The sequence below is a fragment of the Barbus barbus genome, assembly GCF_936440315.1.
Source record: "Barbus barbus genome assembly, chromosome: 37".
Lineage (NCBI taxonomy): Eukaryota > Metazoa > Chordata > Actinopteri > Cypriniformes > Cyprinidae > Barbus > Barbus barbus.
In genome coordinates, this window is record NC_136715.1 from 24,619,530 (window position 1) to 24,645,471 (window position 25,942).

At 41.1% G+C, this 25,942-nt stretch overlaps 1 protein-coding gene across 1 annotated transcript in view; it reads right to left on the minus strand.

Moving 5' to 3' along the window:
- Positions 1-25,942, minus strand: part of LOC306856827 (uncharacterized protein) — a 39,944-nt gene that overhangs the window by 8,383 nt on the left and 5,619 nt on the right. The window contains exons 3-9 of the mRNA XM_079396313.1: positions 23,752-23,980; positions 15,307-15,461; positions 14,003-15,031; positions 8,644-8,861; positions 7,917-8,520; positions 3,008-3,225; positions 2,281-2,884 (exon numbers count right to left, since the gene is read on the minus strand). Of these exons, the coding sequence (XP_079252439.1) occupies positions 2,281-2,884; positions 3,008-3,225; positions 7,917-8,520; positions 8,644-8,861; positions 14,003-15,031; positions 15,307-15,461; positions 23,752-23,980 (3,057 nt within the window). The remainder of the gene's footprint in view (positions 1-2,280; positions 2,885-3,007; positions 3,226-7,916; positions 8,521-8,643; positions 8,862-14,002; positions 15,032-15,306; positions 15,462-23,751; positions 23,981-25,942) is intronic.

Consider the following 25,942-nt stretch of genomic DNA (forward strand, 5'->3'; position numbering starts at 1 on the left):
CGAGACATTTACAAATATGATTAAAAGATGAATATGAGACAAAACTACAGAATGTCACATTTTATTATTGGGTGATTCAACACATAGATGTTTTAGCAGCTAAGAAGTTCAGCACTTTTAGAGTTCATCCCTCTATCTGATGCGAGCATAAGTATTGGAGCAGTTGCCTCACAGGTCTTTCTAAGTGATCAGCTGTGTCCTGATTTATTAATTCTTCAGATATTAAAAGCAGGGAATGTGTCGTATCAGTTATATCCATTACTTCTGCATTCTGAATCTTGCATTCGATGATGACACACACAAACCAGGATGAAGATGAAGGAGCTGACTTTGATAGAAAAGCAAGCGATTTAGATGCTGAAAAAAAGAGGAAGTCACATAGAGCTCTAGCAAAAACAAAGGGCATGGAGAAATCAAGAGTTTGGAAACCACCAGCGACACCAGCAACGACCAGATCGGCTGAGAAAACAACAGTAGTTGATAAGACAAATCATAAAAGCTTTGAAAATGAATCCTAAAAGACGTGTCTGTAAAATCAGCAACAACTTCCAGAAAGCTGGGTGATGCTCTGACAATCTACTGTCCTCAGGAGACTTTGACACAGAATTACAGATGCTACACAGCAAGATGCAAACCTCTGACCAGCACCAAAAATAGAAAGGCAAGAGTAGAGTTTGTAAAAAAGCACAAAGGTGAGTCAGAAGAGTTTTGGAACTGTGTTTATGGACCGATGAGACAAAGATGAACCTTTATCTAAGTGATGGGAAAGCAAAAATATGGAGAAAACAGGGAACTGCTATGATCCCAAGCATACAGCCTCATCTGTAAAGCATGGTGGAGGTGGTGTCATGGCATGGGCATGCATGGCTGTCTCTGGAACAGGCCCTCTCAACTTTACTGATGACTTAATGTATGATGACAGTAGCAGAATGAATTTGGAAGAGTACAAAACCATCTTACCTACCAATATTCAAGAAAATGCCACCAGATTCATTGGGAAGTGCTTCATATTGCATCAGGACAATGACCCAAAACACCCTGCCAGTTCAGTCAAGGAGTTTATAAGGGCAAAGAAATGGAAAGTATTAGATTGCCCAAGTCAATCTCCAGATTTAAATCTGATTGAACATGAATTTCACCAGCTGAAGAGGAGAGGAAAGGCAGAAACTCCCCAAAACAAGCAACAATTGGGATTGGCTGCATTAAAGGCTGGGAAAAGTATTTCAAAGGATGAGAGCAAGAGTCTGGTGATGTTTATGGGTCACAGACTCACTGCTGTGATTGTGTGCAAGGGATCTGCAACTAAATAATAGCTTTTAATCTTTTATATCTGTCTTATGTTCAACTGTCCCAATACTTATGCTCACATCAATGAGTGGGATGAACTCTAAAAGTGCTGTTCTTTTTATTTGGTAAAACATGTATGTGTTGAAACAGCGGTCCCACTTTATATTAGGTGGCCTTAACTACTATGTACTTACATTTAAATTATACCATTTGATACAATGCACTTATTGTGTACATACATGTTTTTACATTGTACTTATATTTTTAAAAATACCTATATGTAGTTACATCTGTAATTACATTTATAATTACACTGTTGACCCATCCCTTACACCTTAAACCTACCCATACCACCAAACCTGTCCCTAACCTTACCGGTATCCCACCTCAATAGCAGAAGAAGTGTTTTGCAATACAATATGACCACAATAAGTACATTGTACTTATCTTTTGATGTAAGAACATAGTAGTTAAGGCCACCTAATATAAAGTGTGACCGAAACAGCTAATAATAAAATGTGACATTCTGTAGTTTTGTCTCATATTCATATTTTAATCATATTTGCAGATGTCTTGACTCCACAGCCAACAGAGCAATTTTGTCTTTACTGTTCCAATACTTATGGAGGGGACTGTACCTGTTGAGCACAGTTAGTAAGCTCCATCCTCACTTCCTCACAGTGCAATTAGACAATTGAGATGTCCTTTATCATAGCGGACTTTGATCGGTTTCTGGGTCACAGGCATGAGGATCATGGGGAAATGCAAAAATGAAAAGTAACCCCGTGACAGTACTTCTGCCTTTCACAGTGTTAGCAAGACATAATGGCATGCAGAAAAACTAAATATGCCTCAGACCTAAATACCTTATTTTTTTATATATATAATTTTTTTTTCAACAGGCACAACAGCACAAATTTTGTCTTTTGCAAAGGCTGTGTTATGTGGAATTAAACAATACGATGTGCTAAAAAGGTGAATTCAGTTTCTTACCGTTTGAATACCACTGGGTATGTTGTAGTGTATTTCAATAGTGCCGCAGCCTGGATATCCAGGGAGACTCGATCTGCTCTTTCTTACATGCATTGTTCCATCCGGTTGGTTTCCCTCCAATTTCCCAAACACTTCCTTACAGACAGGACAGATGGATCCCAGACTCTCCACTGACATCCTTATACATTCCTGACAGAATTCATGCCCACATCTCAGTTTTGTCTTGTCAGTGAAGCGGTCCATACATATAGTGCATGTCTCCTCTTCAGCATGAGCACCTTTACCGTCATGTTTAGAATCATCTTTTGATTGTTCATTGAAACCAGTATCTGTTTCGCCTCGCGATCTAAAATTCAGTCTCTCGCCCCGTCTTGCTCCACCCACTGCTCCTGGACCATAATCAGGCATCTGATTCCATCTGAATCCTCTTGCATGAGGAATGTTACCCAAGTAACCAATCCGTTTCTTCATCTTGTCATCAAACACATTCTTCTGAAGTTTGTCCTTGAGTTGGCTTTCCAGTCTTGTTGTGTCTTCTTTAATGCCTTTGGTCTTTAACTCATCTTTCACTTTCTTCAGGTAGTCGGGGTCTGGATAGCCATAACTATATAATTATGAAGTACAGAGAGTGAGAAATAAAACAAAGTTCAAATACAGTAATATTTTACATATTTGGTTTTGTAGGACATGATGGAGAATATAAAGCAGATTTTAAATGAACTCATACTTTATAAGCCCGCCGTGTGTATTGGTCTTATGATGAATATCATTCCAGGTGACAACATTCTCTAAACCGGAAGTTGTTGAGGTCCCAACAGTAAAGATCAGTTTCTGTTGAAAAGCCCTCTGCAGCAGTCCGAGCACTTCATTTCCTTCATCGTTGTCTGGCAGGTACGCGTGACAATTTGCTCCACGATAAGGCTTTCCTGGGTTTGGATGCTTATTCTAAATCATCAGAAAAATTGAGTATGAGCATAACCTTTAAAAAAGGACTTATTATGGGATCACAAATGTCAGATCTGTTTGTACCTTCCCTGCCTCAAGGTGGGGAAACACTGTTCCTGGAAGGCCCCTATATGCCACAGATTTTTTTCATAGCTCTGTAATCTTATACACACAAACGATCTAATCAAAGTCTTTGGGATTACTAAAAATTACAGGAAGGTATATTTTATTAAGAGTTAGAACTAAAATCAGCAGGACAGTAGTTTGCCAGGAACAGAGGTGCCAAGCCTTGCCTTGTATTGTTATTATTTTATAAAGTGTGTTTTGTTTGTCTTTGTTCATCACAATCTTTAATTCACTAGTCAGTTTTATTTTATTTATTGTGACAGACACAGTGATGAAGCTAGTATGTGTTTGCACACAAGCATCGATTACAAAAGCTGACTCCACTCCTGTCTGACATAGGAGTAGAACGGTTCAACTTTTTCACGGTTCGGTTTGTATCACGGTTTTAGAGTCACGCTTTCGGTACGTTTGCTCTATTTGTATGTTTAGGGAAACACTATACTGTCAAATAACAAAGAAAATAAGAATAATCTAACTAGAAGCAACAGCACAAATAAAAATACAACAGAGTAAAGATACAAATAAAATCAGTGATTTTCAGGTTGTTTTAGGTAGGTCTATAGCAGGGCTGTCCAAACTCGGTCCTGGAGGGCCGGTGTCCAGCAGAGTTTAGCTCCAACCCTAATTAAACACACCTGAAGCAGCTAATCAAGCTCTTACTAGGCATACTAGAAGCTTCCATGCAGGTGTGTTGAGGCAAGCTGGAGCTAAACTCTGCAGGACACCGGCCCTCTCAGGACCGAGTTTGGACAGCCCTGGTCTATAGCATTAGTTTTTAGGTACAGAAATTGAATAAAGTAATCAAATGTAAAACAGCATTTAATATTTTACTGTATAAATTAAAGATTAATCTTTATTAAAGTTACAAAAGCGATTCAATCAAGAGTAGTGAGTGATTTCTTTTTTTTTGTTGCTGTTTGATTAATATTTAGAAAGTGCTGTCACTTTAAGAGAATGCACTGATACTGTACGCTCAGCCGGCTATGTCTGCTATAGGATACTTACCAACATGGGCATTTTGACAGAATTTTTGTGTGAATTTGTCCATTCAAACACAATACTTCAGAGAGAGCTTCATATTTGCGTCCGTTCTGAGGCACGTGCTTCTGATGAGCGCGTGCACGAGCTTGCTTCCTCTGGCTCTTAAATGTTTAAACTGGCAAAGCTTACATGACTTTAGTTTAAACACCGATATCAGCTTGTGCTGTTCAGGTCTCACCTGTGCGCGTGCTATGAGCACCCGGGTGATGACGGAATAAATGCTCATTCCAGCATACATTGCATTGAACAAGAGTGAATGGTTTGTCCACTTTTTTTTTTCTTCCTCATTGCTGTTGTTGTAATGTACTGGGAAGCCAGAATGTGCATCCATTAACAGAAATATACATTAGCATAACCCTGTTTGTTTTGTGTGTTATTTATAACAAACCAAATTACACATGAGTTGTCAGATTTAAGTTGAACCGCGGTCCTAGCGCGTGCCGAACCGTGCATGGAGAACTGTGCGGTTCGGTTTTTTTTTCCGTGAACCGTGCCACCCCTAGTCTGACATGGCTGCATTAACACTACTGCGGTTACTGAAACCACGTCTTCTTTCTTTGTGTGAACATTTGAGCGGCATTACGCAAATATTTCCACATTGTGATGTAGACATGTGGAGCGTGTTTGAATGAGCTGTTTTGGGGGGGGGGGGCGTGGCAAGAGTCGTAACTTTGATAAAGAATATCTCTTTGGTTTTGAGACTTTAGTCTTTGCAACTTCAGGGATCTTATCTATGTACAAACAGCTTGTAAAGAGAAAGGAAAACTTGAAATCGCATCATATGACCCCTTTAGGTCAAAGTAATGGGATACATCATCATGCTGTCCTCTGCAAGCCAGGAGAATAAACACAAAGCAGCTGTAGCGTGCATTTGTCAAAAATGGTTCTCGCATATACAGTTGGGCAAAAAAGTATTTAGTTAGTCACCAATTGTGCAAGTTCTCCCACTTAAAAAGATGAGAGAGGCCTGTAATTTTCATCATAGGTACACTTCAACTATGAGAGACAGAATGGGGGGAAAGAATCCAGGAAATCACATTGTCTGATTTTTAAAGAATTTATTTGCAAATTATGGTGGAAAATAAGTATTTGGTCAATAACAAAAGTTCATCTCAATACTTTGTTATATACCCTTTGTTGGCAATGACAGAGGTCAAACGTTTTCTGTAAGTCTTCACAAGGTTTTCACACACTGTTGCTGGTATTTTGGCCCATTCCTCCATGCAGATCTCCTCTAGAGCAGTGATGTTTTGGGGCGGTCGCTGGGCAACATGGACTTTCAACTCCCTCCAAAGATGTTCTATGGGGTTGAGATCTGGAGACTGGCTAGGCCACTCCAGGACCTTGAAATGCTTCTTACGAAGCCACTCCTTCGTTGTCCGGGCGTTTGGGATCATTGTCATGCTGAAAGACCCAGCCACGTTTCATCTTCAATGCCCTTGCTGATGGAAGGAGGTTTTCACTCAAAATCTCACGATACATGGCCCCATTCATTCTTTCCTTTACACGGATCAGTCGTCCTGGTCCCTTTGCAGAAAAACAGCCCCAATGCATGATGTTTCCACCCCATGCTTCACAGTAGGTATGGTGTTCTTTGGATGCAACTCCGCATTCTTTCTCCTCCAAACACGACGAGTTGAGTTTTTACCAAAAAGTTGTATTTTGGTTTCATCTGACCACATGACTTTCTCCCAATCCTCTTCTGGATCATCCAAATGCTCTCTAGCAAACTTTAGACAGGCCCGGACATGTCCTGGCTTAAGCAGGGGGACACGTCTGGCACTGAGTCCCTGGCGGCGTAGTGTGTTACTGATGGTAGCCTTTGTTACTTTGGTCCCAGCTCTCTGCAGGTCATTCACTAGGTCCCCCCGTGTGGTTCTGGGATTTTTGCTCAACGTTCTTGTGATCATTTTGACCCCACGGGGTGAGATCTTGCGTGGAGCCCCAGATCGAGGGAGATTATCAGTGGTCTTGTATGTCTTCCATTTACTAATAATTGCTCCCACAGTTGATTTCTTCACACCAAGCTGCTTGCCTATTGCAGATGCAGTCTTCCCAGCCTGGTGCAGGTCTACAATTTTGTTTCTGGTGTCCTTCGACAGCTCTTTGGTCTTGGCCATAGTGGAGTTTGGAGTGTGACTGTTTGAGGTTGTGGACAGGTGTCTTTTATACTGATAACGAGTTCAAACAGGTGTCATTAATACAGGTAACGAGTGGAGGACAGAGGAGCCTCTTAAAGAAGAAGTTACAGGTCTGTGAGAGCCAGAAATCTTGCTTGTTTGTAGGTGACCAAATACTTATTTTACAGAGGAATTTACCAATTAATTCATTAAAAATCCTACAATGTGATTTCCTGGATTCTTTCCCCCCATTCTGTCTCTCATAGTTGAAGTGTACCTATGATGAAAATTACAGGCCTCTCTCATCTTTTTAAGTGGGATAACTTAAAGAGAGAACTTACTACAGGCAAGGGATAACGAGCCGTTAGCCAGTCATTATCGCAAAAACAAACCTGGACAGAATGCCATATTAGAGTATATTAATACCGAAGACCTCTGATGTAATTTTAATACAACTGATAACTGAGACGCAAGATGCCGGCAGTTGTGTTTGTATGAAACAAGTCTGCGGCGTGATATGAGAGACATTAAATGTAGAGCCAGTTTGAGGGTTTATTTATAAGAGGTCTTTTAGCCTACATACAGTAGCCAATAGTTATATTTTAAAGATTCAAACTTTTTCATCATACAGAATCTGAACCACAAAGTCTACCTTTGTTTGTGTTTTCTCAAGCACAGTACAAATTACACAAAGCATAAGAAGAGTGTTTTATTTCTTAAACTGTACATTATTGTTTTCTTTTCTTGCTTCCTTTCCTTGCCTCCTAGTTCTTCCCAACTATCACTTAAGGATAGGATGCAAGAAAATGAAACGTGGACTGAGAAACTGAAGCATGACATGTTTGTAAATTGGTATATTATTATGCTGTTGAGGTTTGGTTAATTAAGAAATTCATAATAAATATTAAAACAAAAAAGCTACCCTGGTTAAGTATTAAATATGTATGCTTTATCTACACTGCACTGTAAAATATGGACTAAAATTACTGTATTGTAATACACAAGAAGGAGGGGGAGAATGTATGCATATGAGGTGTTTTGTCAAAACAACTTCAACAGATGATATACAGTACCCTCCAAAAGTATTGGAACAGTACAGACAAAATTGCTCTGTTGGCTGTGGAGTCGAGACATTTACAAATATGATTAAAAGATGAATATGAGACAAAACTACAGAATGTCACATTTTATTATTGGGTGATTCTAAAAGTGCTGTTCTTTTTATTTGCTAAAACATGTATGTGTTGAAACGGCTAATAATAAAATGTGACATTCTGTAGTTTTGTCTCATATATAATTTTTTTTTTCAACAGGCACAACAGCACAAATTGTGTCTTTTGTAAAGGCTGTGTTATGTGGAATTAAACAATATGATGTGCTAAAAAGGTGAATTCAGTTTCTTACCGTTTGAATACCACTGGGTATGTTGTAGTGTATTTCAATAGTGCCACAGCCTGGATATCCAGGGAGACTCGATCTGCTCTTTCTTACATTCATTGTTCCATCCGGTTGGTTTCCCTCCAATTTCCCAAACACTTCCTTACAGACAGGACAGATGGATCCCAGACTCTCCACTGACATCCTTATACATTCCTGACAGAATTCATGCCCACATCTCAGTTTTGTCTTGTCAGTGAAGCGGTCCATACATATAGTGCATGTCTCCTCTTCAGCATGAGCACCTTTACCGTCATGTTTAGAATCATCTTTTGATTGTTCATTGAAACCAGTATCTGTTTCGCCTCGCGATCTAAAATTCAGTCTCTCGCCCCGTCTTGCTCCACCCACTGCTCCTGGACCATAATCAGGCATCTGATTCCATCTGAATCCTCTTGCATGAGGAATGTTACCCAAGTAACCAATCCGTTTCTTCATCTTGTCATCAAACACATTCTTCTGAAGTTTGTCCTTGAGTTGGCTTTCCAGTCTTGTTGTGTCTTCTTTAATGCCTTTGGTCTTTAACTCATCTTTCACTTTCTTCAGGTAGTCGGGGTCTGGATAGCCATAACTATATAATTATGAAGTACAGAGAGTGAGAAATAAAACAAAGTTCAAATACAGTAATATTTTACATATTTGGTTTTGTAGGACATGATGGAGAATATAAAGCAGATTTTAAATGAACTCATACTTTATAAGCCCGCCGTGTGTATTGGTCTTATGATGAATATCATTCCAGGTGACAACATTCTCTAAACCGGAAGTTGTTGAGGTCCCAACAGTAAAGATCAGTTTCTGTTGAAAAGCCCTCTGCAGCAGTCCGAGCACTTCATTTCCTTCATCGTTGTCTGGCAGGTACGCGTGACAATTTGCTCCACGATAAGGCTTTCCTGGGTTTGGATGCTTATTCTAAATCATCAGAAAAATTGAGTATGAGCATAACCTTTAAAAAAGGACTTATTATGGGATCACAAATGTCAGATCTGTTTGTACCTTCCCTGCCTCAATGTGGGGAAACACTGTTCCTGGAAGGCCCCTATATGCCACAGATTTTTTTCATAGCTCTGTAATCTTATACACACAAACGATCTAATCAAAGTCTTTGGGATTACTAAAAATTACAGGAAGGTATATTTTATTAAGAGTTAGAACTAAAATCAGCAGGACAGTAGTTTGCCAGGAACAGAGGTGCCAAGCCTTGCCTTGTATTATTTTTTTTAATTTTTCTTTCCTGCAGTTTGTGTACTACACAACTCTTCTGTTATAAAGCCCAGGTCTTCTAATCTAGAGCCATGATTTATTGGGAGCATACAATCTGTAGACCTTCTGCAGAGTGCTTTCATTTTGTAAAGTGTGTTTTGTTTGTCTTTGTTCATCACAATCTTTAATTCACTAGTCAGTTTTATTTTATTTATTGTGATTTTCAGTCAAAATGAAAATATGAATGGGAACTGTTTCACAATACAAAAGAAGCATCTAAAGCCTTGAAAATACTTCCACTGTTTTGTATTATGTTGTCTCAAGCACAGTGTGCACAGACTGGCCACATGCAGTCAAAGGTTTCCAAAAAATACAGATATGTGCATCTGCGTACAAGCCTGGAACTGTCTCCAATAATTGCAGCATTCATTGGTGGCAAATGTCACAGATTGCTTGTTGCTTTCACAAAATAGTAGAAAGAAGGTCATATACTCTAGTAAGGCGACATATTTTGGCTGTCACAACATCAAGCATGAATGGCCATTTCAATCTGAATGATACTTGAAAGGGCAGCCTCCATTTTCTGCCCTTCATTCAGCATATTTTAAAGGATGCATCAAGTGTGTCCTTCACATCTTTAATTTACCCCAAATCTTACGCACAGATTTCAATTCATAGAAAAGCTGATGGAAATCATGTAGTATAGTGATCAACTGTCAGTTATGACATATTGGGCCCTATCATTTACCCAGCACAATGCAACGCCAGGTGCGACGCAAGTGTTTTTACTAGTTTCAGCCAAGTGCAGTTATCATTTTCATGTCCAGCGCCACGTTGTTTAAATAGCAAATGCACTTCCGCCCATCTGTTCGCCCATGGGCGTGCTGGTCTGAAAACAAGGTGTGATCAGGCACATTGTTGGCATGTTGCTTTTTCGAGGCAACTGAAAATGATTGCGCCATTGAGCAACTAAAACTTGGTCTAAAGTCAACGGCACAGTATTTTTTTTTAGAAAAATTATTTAAAGGGACCATTAGTACTATGCGCCTATACACTGGTATACAACGCGTGTACACTCTAATTATTACATACACAGAGACACGCAGCAGCACACAAACATGCGAAGTATTAAAAATGAAAGGATTACAAAAACTGTCCCTTAGATGGTCTGTTCACACGCTTTAACCTTGCGCATGAGCAGATCCGTTTACTCTCTCAATTCCTCGCTCGCAAATTCCGTCATGTAAATAGCTATTCCGCTGTGGTGCAGGCACAACTTGCATTTAAAGGGAATGGAAGATGAGATTCTGATTGGTTTATTGCATGTTATGCCCAAAACACACCCATGACTCATTAAGAGAATAGGTACAACCCTTTTAGTCCATGCGCCGGGCGGGCCAACATTTTTTTTCCGTCGTTAAACTAGCAAAAGTGGATTCTGACACGCCCTTAGTGCTCGACCGATGTGTTGCCAAGGCATACATTTTATATTTGGCATTTTTCAAATATTGCCATTGGCCGCTAAGTTTTTCTGTTTGGCCGATGAGTTTGAGGAGGGACTTTTATTTTGACGGCACTGAGACTGGCAGCACCTGAGCACACATTGTTTACATTCTCCTTCAAGTTCGCTGTCGTCCTCAACAGTTCTGTCTAATACAGAAAAAATCTGTCAAATAATCCGAACTGTTAAACAAAGCAATTAAAATATATACAAAAAGTATTATAACGACTGCTTTATTATTATTAGTAATAGAAAGGCAAACATTATAATACTTTCTCGTTTGCCGTCAGCATTCAGCAAATACGCATTTATGTCGTTTAAACAAATCTTTGAATGACTAATGAACATTTCATTTAAAAAACCTTGCAAACTTAGTCAAATCCAGTTGTGAGATCTTATAACGTGTGCATTTGTTACCTGCATAATCGCGTTTACTCCGCGTGACGGTCGGTCTGTGCAAATTCAATGCAAACGGCAGGAGAGTTCAGCTTCACTGGAGACGCGTGATCGACAAACTTTAAACTCGTGATTTCAAATTATGCTGCGCTTCATGCCATTACCCAGTGTCATATTCATTCAATGTGTGATGTTTGTAAAATGAGGCTTTATAATAGCCACCCTGCTTTCCATGCTATCTGCATCGGCATCAGCTGTCAAAAAACTATTATCGGTCGACCACTAGTTAAAATAGGGCCCATTAAAAAGGTGTCATATGATGCTTTTTTAAAGATCCTTATTTTGTGTATTTGGTGTAACAAAATATGTTGACATGCTTTAATGTTGTACTACATTAATGCTTAAATGTAATACTGTACATTATTGTAAATCCTCTATTCCCCTGCCTCTCTCAAACGCTTCGTTTTCTACAAAGTCCCTCCTTCCAACAAGCGCAGTCTGCTCTGATTGGCCAACTGGCACAGTGCATTGTGATTGGCAGAACACTGCAAGTACTCGTCGGAAATGTAACGCCCCTTTCCATTAATTGCAAGCTTCATCTTTCAAAATAAATGTAAAGACAGTTAATAATGCCCTTAGTTTTACCATCAGTTCAAGCCCGAAAGGGGAACAGTGTCGCGTGACAGACAGTGATGAAGCTAGTATGTGTTTGCACACAAGCATCGATTACAAAAGCTGACTCCACTCCTGTCTGACATAGGAGTAGAACGGTTCAACTTTTTCACGGTTCGGTTTGTATCACGGTTTTAGAGTCACGCTTTCGGTACGGTTCGGTATGTTTAGGGAAACACTATACTGTCAAATAACAAAGAAAATAAGAATAATCTAACTAGAAGCAACAGCACAAATAAAAATACAACAGAGTAAAGATACAAATAAAATCAGTGATTTTCAGGTTGTTTTAGGTAGGTCTATAGCTTTAGTTTTTAGGTACAGAAATTGAATAAAGTAATCAAATGTAAAACAGCATTTAATATTTGACTGTATAAATGAAAGATTAATCTTTATTAAAGTTACAAAAGCGATTCAATCAAGAGTAGTGAGTGATTTCTTTTTTTTGTTGCTGTTTGATTAATATTTAGAAAGTGCTGTCACTTTAAGAGAATGCACTGATACTGTACGCTCAGCCGGCTATGTCTGCTATAGGATACTTACCAAGATGGGCATTTTGACAGAATTTTTGTGTGAATTTGTCCATTCAAACACAATACTTCAGAGAGAGCTTCATATTTGCGTCCGTTCTGAGGCACGTGCTTCTGATGAGCGCGTGCACGAGCTTGCTTCCTCTGGCTCTTAAATGTTTAAACTGGCAAAGCTTACATGACTTTAGTTTAAACACCGATATCAGCTTGTGCTGTTCAGGTCTCACCTGTGCGCGTGCTATGAGCACCCGGGTGATGACGGAATAAATGCTCATTCCAGCATACGGCACTCGCATTGAACAAGAGTGAATGGTTTGTCCACTTTTTTTTTTCTTCCTCATTGCTGTTGTTGTAATGTACTGGGAAGCCAGAATGTGCATCCATTAACAGAAACATACATTAGCATAACCCTGTTTGTTTTGTGTGTTATTTATAACAAACCATATTACACATGAGTTGTCAGATTTAAGTTGAACCACGGTCCTAGCGCGTGCTGAACCGTGCATGGAGAACAGTGCGGTTCGGTTTTTTTCAACTGGCTGTTGGACTTCCTTACAGTACCTCAAGCAGTACGGGTTGGCGGTAACACATCCAGCACCATCACACTGAACACTGGGGCCCCCCAAGGATGTGTGCTGAGCCCCCTCCTCTTCACTCTGCTGACCCACGACTGCACGCCGTCACACAACTCCAACCTCTTCATTAAGTTTGTGGATGACACGACTGTGGTGGGTCTCATTAGCAACCGAGATGAGACAAACTACAGGAGCGAGGTGAGCCGCCTGGCCAGGTGGTGCAGTGACAACAATCTCTCACTGAATGTGAAGAAGACGAAGGAGATTGTTGCTGACTTCAGGAGAGTACACACTCAGCATGCCCCTCTGACCATCAACGGTGCGACTGTGGAGAGAGTGAGCAGCACCAAGTTCCTGGGTGTGCACATCACAGAAGACCTCTCCTGGACTAACAACACTGTAGCACTGGCCAAGAAAGCACAGCAGCGTCTCTACTTCCTCCGCAAACTCAAAAGAGCCAGAGCCCCGACCCCCATCATGTGCACCTTCTACAGAGGCACCATCGAGAGCATCCTAACCAGCTGCATCACTGTGAGGTATGGCGCTTGCAACGCATCCTGCCGCAAGTCACTTCAACACATAGTGAGAGCAGCTGAGAAGATCGTTGGTGTCTCTCTCCCCTCCCTCCAGGACATTTACAGCACCCGTCTCACCCGCAAAGCCCTCTGCATTGCAGGTGATCCCACCCACCCGACACAGCTTCTTCAGTCTAGACATATACTTTCCTGTAGCTCAAGCCGTTTTGGATAAAAGCGTCTGCTAAATGCATAAATGTGGGGGCTTGTTTGAATGAGCTGTTTTGGGGGGGCGTGGCAAGAGTCGTAACTTTGATAAAGAATATCTCTTTGGTTTTGAGACTTTAGTCTTTGCAACTTTAGGGATCTTATCTATGTACAAACAGCTTGTAAAGAGAAAGGAAAACTTGAAATTGCATCATATGACCCCTTTAGGTCAAAGTAATGGGATACATCATCATGCTGTCCTCTGCAAGCCAGGAGAATAAACACAAAGCAGCTGTAGCAAAAATGGTTCTCGCATATAGTTAAATGGATTACATTCACTACAGCACTGATTTCGTCATCAGCTGTATTTTGTCCCTATGTAATCACAAACAATTCAATGTTTATGATGTGACAAGTGCACTTTAAAAAAAAAAATAGTTGTACATATTCTTACCGTTTGAATACCACTGTGTATGTTGTAGTGTATTTCAATAGTGCCACAGCCTGGATATCCAGGGAGACTCGATCTGCTCTTTATTACATTCATTGTTCCATCCGGTTGGTTTCCCTCCAATTTCCCAAACACTTCCTTACAGACAGGACAGATGGATCCCAGACTCTCCACTGACATCCTTATACATTCCTGACAGAATTCATGCCCACATTTCAGTTTTGTCTTGTCAGTGAAGCTGTCCATACATATAGTGCATGTCTCCTCTTCAGCATGAGCACCTTTACTGTCATATTTAGATGACATTAGTTGTGTGATTAGATAGTTGTCTTTTGATTCTATGTTGAAACCAGTATCTGTTTCGCCTCGCACTGTAAAATTGTCTCTCTCATCCTGTACTGCTCCACCCACTGCTCCTGGACCATAATCGGGCATCTGATTCCATCTGAATCCACTTGCAGGAGGAATGTCCCCTGAGTAACCAATCAATTTCTCTTGTCTTGTCATCTTGATATCAAATAGGTTCATCTGAAGTTTCTCCTTAAATTTTTGTTCCGGTCTTGTTGTCTCTCTTTTAATCATGTCTGTAAATGTCTTTGGTCCAAAGAACAGGCAGTCACTGGCAGACATGGTGAACATCATCTTTTCCTTCTCTGACTGGATGGCATTAAGGGCCTCCTTCACAATATCTGAATCCATGTTATGATTAATAGCAGCATCACTAAAACTATCCACACATTCTTTAACTAGTTTCTGAAAGTCCTCAGTGGTTTTAGACACAGAATCAGGGTTTGAGCTCTGGATATGTTTGATTGAGACTGACACTTCTGCAGAAATACAGACTCCACGCTGTTTCTCAAATTGTTCCAGTTCCTTTCTGTAAGCATGATGCATGTACCAGTACGGATAGAGGGGGACAGTGAGTTCAAGGGCAGGTTTAGTGGTCTCAGTTTGACTTGGAGCACTATTAGCTGCAGCAGCATCCTCATCTTCTTCTGATTCTGTAGAAGTTACGGGTGTAGAACTGTTTACCTAAAAACATGTGATAATATTTTATTAAAGATGTTTTTACACAGTCAAAATAAAATAATTACATTACCAAATGATTGATACACATTATAATTATAATTATTATTGTTGTTGAAACTACTGCTGTATAGCAGTTTGAAGTAGTTTATCATTTACTAGTGTAAATTGTATAGGTCAGGCAGTTTTAGATGGTTATGCTCTCATCAATCAAGACTGATGAATAAACTGATGAGATGACTGTGCCCTTTGCCATAATTCTGTACAAGTAAACATGATACCTTTGGTAATGGAAATCCGATCTTGTATGACATGGATGTCTTGCATGATGCTGTCACACATTGTGTTTCATCTAGACAAATCCATGCAGTCACTTCCTTATTTTCTTGTTTAAAAATCAAAGGTATCGACCTGAGCTTTTTTAAAGCTTGTCGAGCTACATAGAAAAAATAAAGAGTTATATACAGTATATATTTCCAATGTTTAAAAATGTTTTAAAAAATAAATAAATACAGGTGCTGGTCATAAAATTAGAATATCATGAAAAAGTTGATTTATTTCAGTAATACCATTCAAAAAGTGAAACTTGTATATTAGATTCATTCATTACACACAGACTGATATATTTCAAATGTTTATTTCCTTTAATTTTGATTATAACTGACAACTAATGAAAGTCCCAAATTCAGTATCTCAGAAAATTAGAATATTGTGAAAATGTTCAATATTGAAGACACCTGGTGCCACACTCTAATCAGCGAATTAACTCAAAACACCTGCAAAAGCCTTTAAATGGTCTCTCAGTCTAGTTCTGTAGGCTACACAATCATGGGGAAGACTGCTGACTTCACAGTTGTCCAAAAGACGACCATTGACACCTTGCACAAGGAGGGCAAGACACAAAAGGTTATTGCTAAAGAGGCTGGCTGTTCACAGAGCTCTGTGTCCAAGCACATTAATAGAGAGGCGAAGGGAAGGACAAGATGTGGTAGAAAAAAAGTGTACAAGCAATAGGGATAACCGCACCCTGGAGAGGATTGTGAAACAAAACCCATTCAAAAATGTGGGGGAGATTCACAAAGAGTGGACTGCAGCTGGAGTCAGTGCTTCAAGAAGCACCACGCACAGACGTATGCAAGACATGGGTTTCAGCTGTCGCATTCCTTGTGTCAAGCCACTCTTGAACAAGAGACAGTGTCAGAAGCGTCTTGCCTGGACTAAAGACAAAAAGGACTGGACTGCTGCTGAGTGGTCCAAAGTTATGTTCTCTGATGAAAGTAAATTTTGCATTTCCTTTGGATATCAAGGTCCCAGAGTCTGGAGGAAGAGAGGAGAGGCACATAATCCACGTTGTTTGAGGTCCAGTGTAAAGTTTCCACAGTCATTGATGGTTTGGGGTGCCATGTCATCTGCTGCTGTTGATCCATTGTGTTTTCTGAGGTCCAAGGTCAACGCAGCCGTCTAACAGGAAGTTTTAGAGCACTTCATGCTTCCTGCTGCTGACCAACTTTATGGAGATGCAGATTTCATTTTCCAACAGGACTTGGCACCTGCACACACTGCCAAAGCTACCAGTACCTGGTTTAAGGACCATGGTATCCCTGTTCTTGATTGGCCAGCAAACTCGCCTGACCTTAACCCCATAGAAAACCTATGGGGTATTGTGAAGAGGAAGATGCAATACGCCAGACCCAACAATTCAGAAGAGCTGAAGGCCACTATCAGAGCAACATGGGCTCTCATAACACCTGAGCAGTGCCACAGACTGATCGACTCCATGCCACGCCGCATTGCTGCAGTAATCCAGGCTAAAGGAGCCCCAACTAAATATTGAGTGCTGTACATGCTCATACTTTTCATGTTCATACTTTTCAGTTGGCCAACATTTCTAAAAATATATTTGTTTGCATTGGTCTTAATTGATATTCTAATTTTCTGAGATACTGAATTTGAAATATACAGGTGCATCTCAAAAAATTAGAATATTCTGAAAGTAATTTTTTTGTAACTTATTTCGGAAAGTGAAACATTCATATATTCATTACATGTAAAGTAAAACCTTTTTTTTTGATGATTAGAGCTTACAGCTCATGAAAGTTAAAAATCCAGTATCTCAAAATATTGGAATATTTACATTTGAGTTTCATTAAATGACCATCCCTACAGTATAAATTCCAGGTATCTCTTGTTCTTTGAAGACAATCATTGAAACCCTCCACAAAGAGGGTAAGTCACAGAGGGTCATTAATGAAAGGGGTGGCTGTTCACAGAGTTCTGTATCAAAGCATATTAAATCCAAAGTTGACTGGAAGGAAGAAATTGGGTAGGAAAAGGTGCACAAGCAACAGGAATGACCGTAAGCTTGAGGATACTGTCAAGCAAAACAGATTCAAACACTTGGGAGAGCTTCACAAGGAGTGGACTGAAGCTAGAGTCAGTGCATCAAGAGTCACCACGCTCGGACATCTTCAGAAAAAGGGCTAACAGGCCACTTCTGAAACAGAAACAACATCAGAAGCATCTTTCATCCTCTTTTCAGATGAAAGTAAATTTTGCATTTAATTTGGAAATCAAGGTCTGGAGTCTGGAAGAAGACTGGAGAGGCACAGAATCCAAGCTGCTTGAAGTCCAGTGTGAATTTTCCGAAGTAAATGATGATTTGGGGTGCCGTAACATCTGCTGGTGTTGGTCCATTGTGTTTTATTAAGTCCACAGTCAATGCAGCCGTCTACCAGGAGATTTTGGAGCACTTTATGCTTCCATCTGCTGACAAGCTTTATGGAGATGCTAATTTCCTTTCCAGCAGGACTTTAGCACCTGCCCACAGTGCCAAAACCACTTCCAAGTGGTTTGCTGACCGTGATATTACTGTGCTTGATTGGCCAGCCAACATGCCTGATTCGTGTGATCAAATGCGTTTAGGAAGATCGGGGGTGCATTCCCTTCAAAAACAAAGGCAATCCAGTCTTCAGCGGCTAGTGTCAATCAACAATAGTGGGATGGGCCTGGGTCTGTGTGACGTCACACAGACAGGCATCTGTGAATGTACTGATTGTTTAAAGAAATTATCAGAGCATCCAACAAGTGTATTACAGGACAAATGACGTCTGTCTACATTTAATTATTAAATTTAAATCCGTATGTAAAATCTATATCAGTGTCGGCAGACAGCAGGCTTGAGTTAGCAGCAGACAGCGGGCTTGACTGGGGAACAACTGACAGGTTTGACTAGGGAAAAGCTGACTGGATAGACGGCGGGCTGGTTCTGGATCGGGGCAGGACACTCTCCAGACACTGGAGGATCAACAAGGAGAGCAACTTAACAGGGAGGCAGAGAGAGGCCTAACAACCTGAAGTTGCTGACTCACAGAGCTGAATTCTTTTCAGATGCTCGGGAGGGAGCAGCATGCTCATAGGTGACCCTCTATAGTGAGGGGAGCAATGCTAGCTCTACCATGGCAGAGCTCTGGAGAGCGGATAACTTAACTCTCAGCATGAGAGGGAACTCAGCACATACATAGGTAGAGTGGGTCCCAAGGTGAAACTGGGGCCTGACCGACTCAAAGAATGGGCACGAAGCCACAGCGCATAACCCAAACCATACAGGATTTTAGACTGTAAAACACTTGGTGTGCGATCTTACCACAATGTGGCTTTCAGAAAGTGCACAGAGACTAGCGTGCGCACTTACCATAACATGGATTTGTAAACACCATCTTTTCAGATGCTCAGGAGGGAGCAGCATGCTCATAGGTGACCCTCTATAATCCTCTCATAGCCGATTTCACACATCCCTTTTTTTTTTTAATCGAGACGACCCCGCGGCGCCACCATCTTGGTCCGCTTCCATAACCTTCAACAGTTCTTCATACGCAGGGCAGGAGGATTGAGAGGGCTCAGTCTCAACTTCTTCATCCTCAGACATCTCCTGCTCTTCCTGGGCATAACCCAGCAGAGCATTAGCCGCTGGATTAGAGATTGCGTCATCATCATCCTGTGGCTCACCCTCGCTCGCAGCCGTCGAGCGCGAGACGGAAAGCCCCCTCTCTAACTCATCAGCCAGATCCACCTGCTAACCCCACGAGTTCATTCTCCTCCGTGCCTGCTCTGATGATAGAGCTCTTTACAGTGCTGCCAGAGCCAACCTGAAGAGAGGAATTAAGGATGCAAAGAGGGACTACAAAAATAAGGTAGAAGATCACTTCACAGACGGCAAACCACGACAGGTATGGCAGGGATTCCAGCACCTAACAAACTTCAGAGGCAGCAGCTGTGCAGCTAGAAACAGCTCGGCTCCACTGGCAGAGGAACTGAGCTGCTTCTTTGCTCGTTTTGACAAACCACAGCTGCAAAAAACTACACCACCTCAGCCTACAACAGACCCTGGTTCCCCCCCACTCACTGTCCAGGAGCATGAAGTGAGGCGGGTGTTCAGAACAGTGAACACACGGAAAGCCGCTGGCCCTGACGGCATCCCAGGGAAGGTGCTCAAGGGATGTGCTGACCAGCTCTCAGGAGTCCTTGCAAACCTCTTCAACCTTTCTTTGACACAAGCTTCAATTCCATCCTGCTTGAAATCTTCCACAATTATCCCCATACCAAAGAAATCAGCCACGGATAGCCTCAATGACTATCGCCCTATCGCCCTCACACCGATCATCACAAAGTGCTTCGAAAGGCTGGTGTTGCACCATCTGAAAACCTGCCTCCCCTCCACCTTCGATGAATATCAGTTTGCTTATAGAGCTAACAGATCGACTGAGGATGCAATAGCCATAGCTCTCCATAATGCGCTGTGCCATCTGGAACATCAGGAGAGCTATGTGAGGATGCTTTTTATTGATTATAGCTCAGCCTTTAATACCATCATACCGGACATCCTCTTCAGCAAACTCACAGATCTGGGCTTCCCCTTACTCACCTGTACTTGGATCAGGAACTTCTTGACTGATCGCCCTCAGACTGTTAAACTCGGTCCCCATCTCTCCTCCACCCGCACGCTCAGCACTGGCTCCCCTCAAGGGTGCGTGCTGAGTCCAATTCTGTACTCTCTCTATACGCATGACTGCCGCCCAGTTCATCACCAGAACAACATCATAAAATTTGCAGATGATACTACAGTGGTGGGCCTAATCTCAAAGGGGGATGAGGCTGCCTATAGAAATGAGATCCTGAGATTGTCAGAGTGGTGTTCAGCTAACAACCTGATACTTAACACCACCAAAACAAAGGAAATCATCCTTGACTTTAGAAGGCACAGGGCAGACCCCGCTCCCCTCTACATCAATGGAGACTGCGTAGAGAGGGTTCAAACATTCAAATTCCTTGGTACAATCATCTCAGCAGACCTCAAATGGTCAGCCAACACCACAGCGATCATCAAGAAGGCACAGCAGCGCCTTCACTTCTTGAGAGTGTTAAAGAAGAACAACCTAAAGGAGAAGCTGCTGGAGACCTTCTATCGCTCTGCAGTGGAGAGCCTGCTGACATACTGTATCACAGTATGGTACTGTAGCTGTACTGAGGCAGAGAGAAAGGGAATACAGCGGATCATTAACACCGCACAGAGGATCATTGGCTGCCCTCTTCCCTCCCTGTACGATCTTTACAACTCCCGCTGCCTCAGCAGAGCTCAGAACATTGGAAAAGACCACTCTCACCCTGGTTCCCACCTGTTTAAACTGCTGCCCTCTGGCAGGCGCTACAGATGCATTAAATCACGGACCAATAGACTCAAGGACAGATTCTTCCCCAGAGCTATAATCACACTGAACACACACATGCACTGAACACTCACATGCACTGACATCTTACTCAGTACAAAATGTGTATTTGTGTACCATATTTCTGTGCAATCTCCATTCTTAGTCTTTATTCCTTCAGTCCAGTACAGCCTTGTATTCCTGTGAAACATCTTCACTTTTTATGCAATGTTTTTTTATATTCTCATTCCAAATAGTTTTATTCAGAGCCAGAAGTCTACCTCATAGTAGTGCAATAATCTTTTTGATAAACTGTGACTTATTATTATTACTTTTTTATGTGTGTATATATATATATATATATACACAAGCAACTCTTTCTATGTTTATTTTCTTTATTCTTTGTCTTAGCTTAAACATTTTAATTGTACATCACTTTGTAGTAGGCATATTTATATTTTTCTATTATGTACCGTGCACCTTATGCAGAAGCTCTGTAATTTCGTTGTATCTTGTGTACAATGACAATAAAGACATTCTAATTCTAATTCTAAAATTAGAGGCAAGAACAGTATTCAACTACAGGATCTTATCTTCAAGTGAAGCTGATGGAAGACCACTAAGAGAGGAAACGACAGTGTCAGCAAAATCGGATGAGTTAATTGATTTCCATTTACGGAAATTACCAGCATGTGATAAAGTAGTACATGTGAGAGACATTTCCAGGTTAAAGAAAATTGCAAAGTGGTCAGAGAGACCAATGTCAACAGAAGACAGCTGTGAAACAATCATTTACAATCACAAGGTCTAATGTGTGACCTTTGTTATGTGTCGGGCAATTAAAACAGTCCAACAAAAATAGAACGCCCTTTGTCAACATAGTCATTTTGGTCAATGTGTATGTTAAAATCCCCCAAGATAAGGATGTTCTTGAATTTAAAACGCAACATGGACAACAAATCAGAAACTCGGACATAAAAGCTTAATTTGGCTTTGGTGGTCGATAGACAGTAGCGATGGTAATTGCTTTAGGGGCAGAGATGCTCAAAACAAGGCATTCAAATGATTTAAACTGTGGTACGCGCACAGCGCTGAGGTTAAATTGCAGATTGTGGACCACAATAATTCTCCCACCTCCACCAGTAAGGCACGGGAGATCAAACAGTCCATATCCCTCAGGAGTAATCTGGTTGAAGAGGAGTCCATCATTTTGTTCATGCCATGTTTCGGTTATAAACAATAGGTCCAGTTTTCGATCTGCTATAATGTCCGACAGAAGCAGAGCTTTGTTGTTCACTGAGCGTGCATTGAACAGCACGACATTTACAAGGCTCTGGCACACCACAGAAGGCAACTCTGATCGAACAAGCGAAGATACGTTGCAGAGGATCGCACCAGTATAGGACGCTCGTTTAGTCTGTCGCCGATTTGCAGGCACGCAGATGCCGTTTGAAGTGGAAAGGCAATAACTGCATCCCACACTCCGATGTAAGTACCATCTTTGTCTCAACAAGCCAGCATTACGGCAGAGTTCATAAGCGTCTTTTTGAAAACGATAGTTCTGTTTTAGTGGTGTGCGGTGTACCTTTAAGCCATGCTCCGTGAGTCCAGGACTTCAACAGTTCCAATGCTGCGAAAATTCCCAATAAGGCCACAGAAAAAACTCCTCCGATTAGGCTCCAAAGTCCTCCAGAGAACGCAGGCAGATGAAAACAATAATCCAAGGAATATGGAGTAGTCCCGCAACATTGCGAAAACCCGCAGATTTAAAAAACTGCGTTAATGTAAGAACACAAAACAAATGGTGAAAGGAGTGGCAACCAAAACGTGCTAGCTTTCCCAATCAAACCGGAAACACAATGCAAAATATGTTTGATATTTACGATTTGAGTTTGGCGATGCTCCGTCTCGATCGGGAGCAGATAAATAATCGTAATGACACCACACAATAGAGGATGTTTGGACAAAACATTGTTTGCAACAAGCCGAAAAATCGGGCCACACCCCGATCATTCAGGGGTGCAAATCGGCCTTAAAATCCTCTAGTGTGCAGCCAGCCTTAGTGTTGTTTTTGACCTGTGACCTAGTTTTCCTTCTGATCCTGTCATTAATTAGTTAATTTGCACACCTGCATTGCCTTTGAGTTGAGTACCCTGTCTATTTCAAGCCCTCTGTGTCTTTAGTTGGTGTTCGGTCTCGTCACTACTTATAGTTGTGTGTATAACCTGTTCGCTACTAGTAATTAAATGTGTTTTTGTTGTGCCCTCTCTCCCCACAAATGCTGTGACAGACATAGTGGTAGAGTTTAGCTTCAACCCTACTTAAACACAACTGAATGAGCTTATCAATGTTTTCAGGATTACTAAAAAAATTCCAGACAAGTGTTCTGGAGCTAGTTAAAGCTACACTCTGCAGGACAGCAGCTACTAAAATAACCAAAGTGAACCAAAGTTTCTCGTTCATAAACGATTGTTATTGCGTCGTCTGTAGCCAGAATATGACATGCTTTTTTCAACCACAGAAGCATTCTATTAATCAACAGTAGTTATTACAATTACAATATCAGGAGCACTCATCAACAATAACAATTTTGTGTTGATATTTCACCTTCAACCTCTAATAGGTTGTTTATTTATTTGTTTGCATTATGCCTCTTTTGTGTAAATACATGAACATAACCAGTATTAAATAGCCTGTATAAATAAGCCTAAATGCCATGCAAGATGCAACTTCTGTTCCTCCTTTGCAGTGTAAAGACGTATTTTGTTGATGTTGAAAGAAACTGGATTGTAACAGTCAGTTTTGCAACTGATCTTTGTTTTTTTAAATCAGGGCAAAGAACTGCAAGTACTGCCAGTGCATCAGATAGAGAGATTGAAAAGTTCATCAAACGATGGCTGCAAGGTATGTTCCAAATGTTAAAAATTACCATTCATGTTATCAGTCTGAGATTGTCTGACTAACCATAAGTGTTATTGTCTGTTCCCCTTTTTGTCTCTCTTTCTGTCAATATGTTTCTCTCACCTGTTGATGGTGTTATCTGCACTTCTGCCCAGGATGGATCATCCATGAGTTCAAGGCTGAGGACAGATGGTTTTCCTTCCAGTCTGGATAACCATCTCTGAAGTGCTATCTGTAATCTTGCTCTCCATCTCTCTGGAAATGGTTCTGTCCAGTCCACTTTTATTTTAAACTTGGCAATATCCAGTGGTGCTGAGGGTTGTGGCATTTCATCACCAGCTGTGTAAATGTCCTGTTGTAGGGACAAAAACTATGAAAGCAAGCTCACATATATGAATTCCAGGATGAAGTACACAAATCAAGTGCTTAAAAGTATAAGTACAGATACCCTAATAAAATATTACTCCAGTAAAGTGCTTCTTTCAATTTTACTCGAACGCTCTAAAAAATTATTCAGGGGGCATTTTGCCACAACTTAAATTTCTCCTTCAAGGGAACATCCACTGCATCCTCTAGTGAAGAACTTCTCTCCCCCCACCCCTCACTATTTTTGGTGCTCTTTCGCCAGTGGGTATTTTGTTCTCCATAGTGTCCACTAAAGGATGTGGTGCAAATTCCCTATGAAGGGGAAAGTCTCAAGTTACGCATGTAACCATGGTTCCCCGAGAGGGAACGAAACACTGTGTCCCCTTGCCATGCCTAGGGCCTGCCTGTTTCGCATCTCCTTCAGACAAAGAAGTTGATGACGTGCATTACAGGTGCCCTCTTATATTTCCAGCAGTCCCGGCGCCATGGGCGGGCAATGGGGGGCCTGGCCCGCCCTGTGAGTCACTAGTGCCCGCCCTGGACGAGCCTGCTGAGTAAAGAAAACTTTGTATTATTCAAACATCAGTTATTATTTATTTACCCTTGCATTGAGAAAAAGCGGAGATCTGTTTCCTCCAGGCTGTGCGCGGCGCTCAATCTGAAAGGAGGCGGGGTGGAGTTACGAGTAGAGCCCTGCATTTCGGCCCTGGCCCGACGGGCCCCGACTTTTTTACGCCTCTAGAGCCGGGCTTCGGGCCAATTTCCACGTCATAGTTCAGACGCGGGCCGGGCATCGGGCCTGTTTTGGGTTTCTCCTTATTTTATATTGTAGACATCTATCCATTGGCGATGAAAAAAATTGCCGCGCTGGTGGAAACAACACGAGACCGTGCCGCGACTAAGAGCAGCTCGATGGTGTTTAGTGTCTCGCAGCAGCAGCAGCTGTTCTGCGTTAAAATGCACGCAATAGGCTAAAGCTTGCTGCAAAACCCCAGCAAACATAACCATGAATGTGTCTGCGGGAAATAGTAAGGAGATATTTGAATTATTTACTACTAAACAAATTTTTCTGAGTCTGTGTCGCAAGGATGAAGTTGCTGATCCTGACTCACCGTCTCCTCATTAGACGCGCCTTTAGAGAGAAATGCATCTTTATTGATTATGATTAAAATTATAATAAACGAGTTTTTGTTTTCATTTTTTTTTATTTCGTTAAGTGATAATTTAAAGCTTTCTATAGATATATGTACCATGTCTGTGAGGCATGTATTCGCTCAGCTTTGGTTCATTTTTGGGAAGCGCTCCTGTTAAAGACGGCAGAAAGCGTATCATGTTTGTTTTCTTTGTTTTATAAAAGCCTTTTGTTGGTATTGTGAGTGCACACAAATACAAGTAGACCCTTTACAGGTCCGAATGATGTATTACTCTTACCTTTATCAATAAATAAATAAATAAATGACGGCGTAGGTTATTTTAATTTGTTTCCACTGAAATAAATCCATGTGTTTTGCTGGTGCCTCCATGTCCTGCATTGCGCGCTTTAGCTTCCACTCTCCACACAAACTTACATATAGGCTAGCGCACATTATTATTATAGCAGGTTTAATGTTTAAACATTGTTATATACTTGAACTGTTTTAGTATATCTATAGATTTTATTTTAGGCAGGTCCTGATGATATGAGAAGGCTAAATTGATCAAACATAGGCTATGATCAGCTCATGCCGCTGGCCGCTTGGTCGTTACTTAAAAAAACAAAAACTTATAGGCTATTTAACGAACAAAAATGCTCCAAACGTTTTTCTAAATTAACTTAATAAAAAAACAAAACGAAATATGTTAATTTTGCCATTACACACAAAACTGAACAATTGTAATTGCCGAAACAGTAGTATAAACTGTTTTAGGAGAAGGAGGGGGAAAAAGACGGGTTCGGGTTGGACTCGGG